This window comes from Miscanthus floridulus, chromosome 1 (genome assembly GCF_019320115.1).
Source record: "Miscanthus floridulus cultivar M001 chromosome 1, ASM1932011v1, whole genome shotgun sequence".
Taxonomy (NCBI): Eukaryota; Viridiplantae; Streptophyta; class Magnoliopsida; order Poales; family Poaceae; genus Miscanthus; species Miscanthus floridulus.
In genome coordinates this window covers 31,097,346-31,106,898 of record NC_089580.1, presented here as the reverse complement: position 1 = coordinate 31,106,898, position 9,553 = coordinate 31,097,346, and the positions used below count along the sequence as shown (strand labels likewise).

Here is a 9,553-nt window from a genome sequence, read left to right as displayed (position 1 = left end):
GCCAACCTAAACAATTTTTATAAATAAAATAACACAAGAACATAAAATTTTATGTGTGCAACTTTGTGTGCGAATGTTTGCTTGTCTTGTTGAACTTATGGTGGCACCCTTTTACACATCCATGCATTCAAATTCAAATTTGAAATCATTTAAACATATGCATATAGGGATAGGAAATAGAAAATAGGAAAGCCGCTTGGGCTCATTTCCTCCCCTCCGTCCTTTTTGGCCCGTAGCAGCCCACTCCCTCCCTTCCCTTCTCCCCTCCTCCTCCCACGCGAGCCGACCCAGCTGAAAGGTCCTTGTTTGGTTTTGGTAATTGAGTGACAACTTAGGTGGACTAATTGTGTTTATGTGAGATACACAGGTGATTAGTCCACAGGTACATGTGTGTGAGCAACATATGCCATGGAGGTGAAAATGGCTTGGAGATGTTGCAAAGCTCACACATGTGATGATGAAGGAGCTTAAATGCACATGAGACATGACATTGAGTTATGTGATCAAGGTGGAGAAGATCAAGACAAGACTTGGCTTGATGGACCGGTTGCAAGCGTGAAGGGCAAGTCGAAGGCTTTGGAGTGATGGACCACGTGGCGGTGAAGCTTGAGCAAGACTTGGTGCCGATGGACGATGGCAATGGTGAAGAGCAAGTAAAGTCAAGATCGATGAACCAATATGATCATGTGGTGATATGAAGTGGATCATATCATTGTTGATCATGTTGGTGCATATGTTGCATCGACGTTGAAGGAGATGGAATGAAAATGCACAAGGCAAAGGTATAACCTAGGGCATTTCATTTCACCGGTCATAGGTGTGTAGAGAAGTTTATGACCGGGTTTAGGATAGATGGCCGTACTATCAAGAGGAGCAAACTTGTTTGCATATCGGTCATCTAGTGCCACTCGAGTGATCTAACTTTGCATCATCGCTAGGATCGAGTGGCGTGGCAAGTTGAGTGGCTAACATCCTTTGGGAAATGATTGTGAAAAGCTAACACACATACACATGGTGGTGTACACTTGGTGATGTTGGCACATTTACAAAGGATGTAGTGTTTGCAGGGTTGAGATGGGTTTGGGTCCCTCTCTCCCTCCCGCCAAGCAAGCTCAGCGAGATTCGGCGCTTTTGGGAAAATGGAATGCCTATTTTCTATTGCGCCGGATGCAAATTCTTGTGGTTGGCACTTTGGAGCAAGGGTGAAGAAGTTAGAAGTGAAAACGAGTTGATCGCGAAGACGCTGGCGTCGGTCAACTAACCGGACACTGGGTCTAGAAGCACGGGACGCTGGCAGGGTGCGTCCGGTCAGGCTGACATACGGTGACACAGAAGCTAGAGTGTGACCAGACACTGGGCTGCATCCGATCACGTGCGACCAGACGCGTTCGGTCGAAGAAATACGCCTCGGGGAGCTTTCTAGAAATGACCGGACGCTGAGGATTCTGCGTCCGGTCAGTTTTACCGTTGTGTCCGGTCAGGTCAAGTGACCATTGGGATCGGGATGTGTGGCCGTCTGCGGGCGACCGGACGCTGAGGTCCATCGTCCGGTCAACACGACCGAAGCGTCCGGTCGGCCCAATTTTTGCCCAGTGAAGGGGTAATGGCTAGTTTAGCCCTTGGGGCTATAAATAGAAGTGGCCTTCGGCCATTGCTAGTGTTGAGCACCTTGGGGGACTTTGTGTCCATGCTTGAGAGTACTTAGGAGCCCTCCATCTTACACATACTTGATAGCGATCATCCGATTGTGTGAGTGAGCGATTCCAGTGCGATTGCATCGTGAGGTTGCATCGAGTGGCACTAGGTGATCGAGTTGCAAGCCAGTGGTGCTTGTTACTCTTGGAGGTCGCCACCTCCTAGACGGCTTGGTGGTGGTCTCCGTCGAAGCGCGCAAGAAGCTTGTGTGGCGCTCCGGAGAAGTGCTTGTGAGGGGCATTGTGCTCGCCCCACAGGAGCCATGAAGAGCAACTCTAGTAAAGCGTGTCATTGAGCTACCCTCACTCAAGGGGTGGGTTCTTGCGGCGCCCGACGTGTGGGCTTAGCGGGTGATGCTAATTAGCCGCCGAACCACCAAGTGAGCGGTCGACACAACGAGGACTAACGTGTTGGCAAACACGTGAACCTTGGGAGAAAAATCATCGTGTAAACCTTATTCTTCCCGTTGGTTTGTATCCCCGTTACACAAGCTTGCAATTACTTTTATACATATTAAGCTTGTGTAGTTGCTCTTGTAATTAGATAGCTTGTGTAGCTTGCTAATTACCTTCTTGCTTGTGTAGCATAGAAGTAGCTCCCTTGTGTGGCTAATTTGGTTTTAGTAACCTTGTTAGTCACATTGCTTAGTTTGTATAGCTAAGTTTTTGCGCTCTCTAATTAGGCATTGGTTGCCTTGTTATTGAGCATTGCTAGTGAGCTTAGTTAGCTTTGTGCTTTTGCTTACTAGCATGTGTAGGAGCTCTCTTATTGCTTAAAGTACTAGTGGCATAGGTTTGTGTAACCTTGCTCCTAGAATTGGTTAGGTGAGCTCTAGCTAGCCCGGCACCTTTGTTGCTTGATTAGTATCTTTGGAATGTGCTAGAGAACATAGATAGAGGGGTGTAGTCTTGGCTAGACCGGTGGTTATAATTCCGCACTTGTTTCGGTTAGCCGACGTGATTAATTTTAGAAAAGACTATTCACCCCCCCTCTAGTCCGCCATCTCAACCCTTCACCAGTAGTGCCGCAGTGGCCACGGCCCAGCGCCCGACCCAGCTCACCTCCCCCTCGCTCTCCCTCTCCTTCCCGCTGACGGACGGGCCCTGCCCGTTAGCTCCATCGTCCACCTCCGAGCCAGCAGTCGTACGCGGCACAGCCGAGGCATCAACACCCACTAGCGCCACCTTGATTCCAGCAGGCGTCAACGTTGACATGACGACACAGCCAAACCCACGACGCCCTCCATTTCCCCTCTCCTCCCCTCTCCCCTCATTGTGCATGCGTCAATGGTTGGTGCCATGGTCGCCACCAAGGCAGCTCCGGTGTGCGCATGAGCAAGCGCCAGCCATGGCGATGTGACCTGATGAGGTCAACCACGTGGCCGAGTGGTGGATAAGCACGGCCAAGAGAAATATCTTGCTGCCAGGACACCGGCCTAGCCAGCCTATAAATAGGCCCGGCCGATGATGCTCTCGCCTCGCCCTCTCCACCACCAACTCCACCGAGGGTGGGAACACCCCATCTCCCCCTCCTCTTTCCCCTCTTTTTCCACTTCTTCCCTTTCTGGAGTTCGCCGGCGCCATCAACGTTGCCCTCTCCTTCCTTCTTCTCCGCTGCATCTCAGGCCGATTAGAGTAACCGGTGAATCTCTGAGCTTCCCATCTTTCTTTTGTTGTAGTTACTAGGTAGTATAGGTCTCTATGTAGCGATGTCCGCGTGAGCCCTGCTCTATCGAGCCACCATGGCCGTCAGCCATCACTGGCGAGGCCACCCCAGGGCACACCGTCACCCCCACTACACTTCTCACGCACCCGCACACACGTTCACATAGATAGTTGAGTAGATTAGGGCTGCTAGGGCCAAGTCTAGTGCACCGCGCTGCCATGACCTCTCCGGTGAGCCACCGCCACCGCCACAGGCACCCGCTGCCGACAGCGACCCCGCCACCGGCTGTGCCATGACCCAGTGGACCCCGTCCACCACTCCCGAGGACTAACGCCGCCGGCGTAAGCCGCTCCAGCGAGCCTTGCTCCTCCTTCCCTATTCTAACACCAACACGGTCACCTCTGTCCGTTGTCGTCCCCCTCTCTCCCCCTTCTCTGTCTCAGCCAGGTGGGACCAGAAAGGAAACGGTGTCGTCGTTCCCCTCTGTCTCCGTTCGTCTCCTCACTCTCTCCCTTTCCCTCACTAACATACGGGCCCACGGCCTTAATGCCGACACCGCCGTCACTGCTGACGCAAGCAAGGGACCCACCTATCACACACACACACAACACACACATAGCGCGGGGTACGTTTTAGAAAACGCTAGGTACATATGGTTAGTGTACACAAAGGGTTAGAAATGCATTTTCCTAACTTAGAAAAATTCCCAGAAAATTTGTAAATAAACTAGATGCATTAAGGAAATTAATCATGTAGTTTGCACCATTTTCATGCACTATAAAATGAATATAAAATTCCACCTAGTTAATTAGCTGTAGAATAAACTTCTAAAATTCATAACTTTTAAACCATAACTCCATTTCGCATGAATCCATTTCTAAAATTCATCTAAAATCAAACCCTACCATATGCACCTAGTGCCACCATATAGTTATATGTTTGCTTGTGCCTTTTCCTTTGAGGATAGCGGTAGTCTTATTAGACCGATACATCCGACTGACGATGGTAATCGTCAGGAGGACGAAGACCCGAGTTACGTAGACATGTCGGAAGGTGACAACGACAAAGGCAAGTCCTAGCTCCTCTCCCTACCATCTTGCTTTAAACCACCATAATTCTAAAACATGACTATGAGATTATTACCCTGGAAATGAGCTCTGTTAATGCGATATAATTAAGATAAAGGGTTATCTTATTATTTTATGAGCTCCACACCATGACTAGATTTAGGGATGATAATGGAACTTAAAACTTGCTAACCTGTACTAAACCCTAACATGGGGCAAGTAGTGGTAAACTATGGAGGTAGTTTATCATGGCAGGGATGCCTAGATAGGGTTCCTGTGGGAGATACTCGCCTCGGTCATATAAGGACCGGTTCATAGTCCCTCTCGCCTAGTGAGATATTTTCGTACAGCCACATGTCTATATGGGTAGGCTTGATCCCACACTTTGTTAGATAGAAGTATAGTGTCTACTAGGAGGCCGATGTAGACAGTGGAATATCAGGAGCCAATACGAAGGATAGGTTTTCTTTCGTGTCTGGTTGGCGTGGATGCTATGTGATCTTCCATGTTAAGCTTTAGGTTTTAGGCTGCATTCGAGCCACTGTTTTCTTGGCTGTGTTCGAGCCATGTTTTCTTTTGTGATGATTTGGTATCATCATGTTTTGGGGGATTTGGTATCTTCTCAATTTTGTGTCTCCAACCCTTGAGAAACCGTGGTAGACATTATATGCAAATCTAGGTTAGCTTCCAAGCGGGTATGGGATCTCGTTATGTCTATTTTCTCCACTGAACATGGATGAGGTTGCACCTATCATGTGGGAAAATTTGTACACCTCTGCAGAGTTTATTAAATCTATTCGAATAGCCACGTCCTTGGAATGGGCAAATGCTAGGATGAGATACTATGATTAACTTTACTTTTATGTGTAATGAAACTGGTAATGTAATTGATGCTAACCTGGGTACTAGTGGGAATGGTAATACTCCGCTAGGACCCAACCCGTAATTATAACCACCACTACACTTCTATTTCCAACCTATGGTTGGGACTTGCTGAGTACGTATGTACTCACCCATTGTTGACTTACAAACCTCGATACAGAAGAAGACTATGACTTCGAAGATGAAGCGTACCACGAGGATTAGGTTTCCTGTAAGGAGATACGATCGTAGGAATGTGACATCGAGGCTAAGGTTCTGTTCGCGCTCAAGTTGTCTATGGAATATGATGTCGTTTCGTTGTATTATAATCCCGCTTTAGAGACCACCAATAATACCATTTCACGGCCGTAGCCTTCCGCTAGCTATGTAGCCTATGGCTAAGCCCCTTGACCACTGTTGTAGACCTTATTTTAGATATCCATAAAGTTCGAAACCTTTTATTATATATATGTGTACCATTTCTGTGATTAGTGCGTATTTATGCGTGATCCTGGCGTAAATACGGATGCATTGAGGACTCTCAAATTGAGGAGCCGACATCTTCTGTATAGATACTCTATTTGTAAACCGATTCAGGACTGATACCTATTTTTTGGGTTTGGGTGCCCTTGGAGACGTTCTAACCACGCAGTTGGGTTGTTCCATTCGGCTGACCACACAACGACAATTATAATGAATTACTAGGTAGCGTGTCCGTGCGTTGCTACGGAACCACTAAATCTTTTGTACTAAAAACACACGGATCGCAGGCTCACAAACTCTACTGTGTAGATCTTTCCGTGATGTGGCTAAGATCATTTTTTATACCGGCAGGAAGAGATTTCCGATATCAATTTCTTTCGTGTGCCAACAAATCCACGAATAAGTTCCACCACATTTCCATACCATCCTGTACACGGCGCTGGCAAGCGAATTAGCCACAACTTATGTAATTAGTTTTATAATTAGCTCATGTTTAGTCCTCCTAATTAACATCTAAAAATTCAATGTGATAGGGACTAAAGTTTAGTCCTGGGATCCAAATACCCTCTAACTCTTGACTCCTGCTAGCCGCTCACTTGCACCACCATGCCTATGTGTCTGCATGTATATACTCTAATACCAGAACGTCTAAGATGGTCTTTATTGTTCACTCTTTGAAAATATCATAACTTTAAGGTTGTCATTTGTGTATGCTGTAGGATTGGGATGCTTTGCACTGATCCATGAGGGTGTCCATGAGAGTCAAAATTTTTTATGCGATTATGATGTCTAAGCTTACCAATCAGACAGAGACGAACTTGATTGTTAAAATATTTTCAACACTACTTTCATATACTCCCTCTGTCCCAAAATAGAATTCATTCTCGTTTCCCGAGAAGTCAACTTTTTTTAACTTCGACCAATTATATATAAAAGAATATTAATATTTATAATACATAATTAGTATTATTACATAGACCATTGAATATATTTTCATAATAAACTTATTTGGAGATATAAATGTTGCATGTATTTTTTACAAACCTAGTCAAAGTTGAGAAAGTTTAACCTGCACACATCCCATAACGACTTATATTTTGAGGCAGAGGAAGTATATGCTAATGGGAGTAGTCAACTGGAAGTCGTGATGAACACAACAATACTTTCATATTATATGCTAATTGGAGCACGAAGAAACGCAGAGAAATGGACCTATATACGAATGGTGGGAATATTCGTTTATAAAATTACAGAAGGTTCACCAGTCTCACCATGTATAACCTGCACATCTTTTATTTGGCACCACTGATGTTCTCGAGGAGCAGCCACTTTTTAATTTCAGGTCTGCATGCTAGAAACATTAAAATTAAGGGCCAACCTCATTGAGTCGTCTTACTTGATCTTTGCCAATTGTTTCCTTCCATGTATGATTATTGTTTTCTTTCATACGTGTGGCCTCAGGTGATCGATTTGTTTCCTTTAAAGTAAGCGGGGATCGCAGGGATGGTAGTTTCTTTTTCTACCGCGCGGGGTATCGCATGACCGGAAGAGAGGAGTCTTGTTTGATCTTTGCCAATTGTTTTCTTCCATACATGATTATTGCTTTCTTCCGTGCACGTGGCCTCAGATGATCGATTTGTTTTTTTCAAAGCATGCGGGGATCGTAGGGATGGTAATTTGTTTTTCTATCGCGCGGGGTATCGCATGGCCGGAAGGGAGGAGCGATAAAAAAAAAAGTCGCACAAAAAAATAGTGTTACTTTTAGTCTTTTTAGTTGTAGGAGATTAAACCTGGTAAAATAAATATCGCGGGCGCAAGGGCGAATTTGCCTGCGCATTTGGGGATTGGATTGGAGGTTCGCGAAAACGTTCCTGTCGTTGCTGACAAGTCCGCCGGCACCAGCCTGTGCCGTCGTCGCTCCTCAGCCAGTCCCCGCCGGTCGGCTCATACGGCGGCACCGTCACGGCCGAGACGAAGACGAGCGCCAGCGGCCAGTTGCATTCTCCTCGCTCTTGTTGCTTGACCTGACCCCTCGGCACGCGTCAACGCAGGGCCCGCGGGATTCCTTCGCCGCGACGAAAACGAAACGCCCGTGCAATTTCCACGACTCCGCCCACGTCCTCTTCCACTACCCGTCGACTGGCTGCACCTGCACTAGACGAGCAGCGATCGGCCCCCGGACTTCCAAAGACGGTTGCTGCCCTCGGCCGCCCAGGACCCAGCCACCGATCCATCATCGCCACCACAGGCCATGTCCGGCGCCGACGCAGACACAGCGCCGTCGAGCGACGACGGGGGCCAGCACCAGCAGCGCGCGTTTCGGGACCGGGACGCGGCGCGTCGGCGGCTGCGGCTGGAGCGCAAGCTCGCGATCGCGCGCGCCATGCGGGCGCCGCTGGCGACCGTGGTCCGTGACCACGCGCTCGTGCACCTCCCGCCGGCCGCCGCGGCGCGCCTCTGCCTGGTGCACCCGTCCTGGGCGCGTGCGCTCGCCTCCCCGCTCTTCGCCGTCGCGCACGCCGCCGCCCCGCGCAGGGCCTCGGGCCTCTTCATCGCGCCCGCGCCAGCGACCGCGGGCTACTTCCTCCCGCTCGACGCCGCCGACACCGTGCCGTCCCCGGCCCTGGCCTTCCTCCCGGCCTCGTCGCCGCCCACCGTGCTGTCGTCCTCGCGCGGCCTCACGTGCTGCTTCTCCCCGGCCGACGACGCCTACTTCGTGTGCAACCCGGCGACGGGGTCCTGGCACGGCGTGCCGTGCCCGCCGCGCCGGATCACCTGGCCGCGCCCCGCGGTCGTCGTCCTCTTCGACGCCGGCGTCTACAACTTCCGCGGCGACTACGCGCTCGTCTGCGCCTTCGAGTCGGAGCCGGGCTCCGGCATCTACTGCTTCGCGGTGTTCGCGTCGGGGACCGGCGCGTGGTGGGTCGCCGACGCGGTCGCGACCGCCGAGGGGCTCGTCCCTTCCTCGGGCGTCGCGGCCAGCGGGACGGCCTGGTGGCGGACGGCCATCGGCACCGCCGTCGGGTACAACCCTGTCACGGGCCGCGTCGACCTCGCGCTGTGCCCCGGGGACAGCGCCCAGTGGGAGATCGGCTCGGCCGCGGGCACGCTGCACTGCGCCGTGCGCGACGGCGGCGACGTCGTGGTGTTCCGGCTCGACAGGCACGGTGGTGGCTGGGAGGTGGCCGCCGCGGTCTCTGTCGCCGAGATACTGCAGCGGCCTTGGCAACCGGAGCCCGCTTACGAGCTGTCCGACTCCGAGGACGACGACGAGGAAGAGGCGGCGGGCCAGGCAGAGGTGGAGCGCGCGGGGGCTGTCATTGCCGTGGCGAACAGTTACAGCAGGGTACGGGTGCCGAGCGACGACATGAGGCTGCTTCCGTTCCAGGGCGCCGAGCTGGAGGTGGTGCTGCTGGCCGGCAGGAGAGTGGTGGCGTTCGAGACGGTGACGCGGCGGCGGCGTGAGGCCGTCCTGCCTGATCAGCCGGCCGGCAAGGACTGGGGCGCCGTCGAGTACGCCGCGCACACCAACACGCTTGCCCTGGTCGCGCCCGTGGTGTTCATGGAGCCTCCGGACGATCAGGAAGACGTGGAATTGTAATCTCTTGTGCGAATTTTTCAGTGGCTCGCGCGCCCTTGCTTCACTGCTTAGATTCGTAGATCTACAGAATAATCAAGCTTGTGCTTGTGCATGATTTCGTGTGGAGAAATCAACGTAATTTCCGAGCTGCTTGGTGTACATAATTAATCCGAACTTGCTTCATCAGTTATTATATATATAC

At 50.7% G+C, this 9,553-nt stretch overlaps 1 protein-coding gene across 1 annotated transcript; it reads left to right on the top strand.

Annotated features, from left to right (window-relative positions):
* The first annotated feature begins 7,834 nt into the window (after window positions 1-7,834).
* LOC136477535 (uncharacterized) lies at window positions 7,835-9,552 on the top strand. The gene has a single exon (XM_066475741.1). The coding sequence runs from the start codon at window positions 8,023-8,025 to the stop codon at window positions 9,370-9,372; it is 1,350 nt and encodes a 449-aa protein (XP_066331838.1). The 5' UTR covers window positions 7,835-8,022; the 3' UTR covers window positions 9,373-9,552.
* The last annotated feature ends 1 nt before the right edge of the window (window position 9,553 follows it).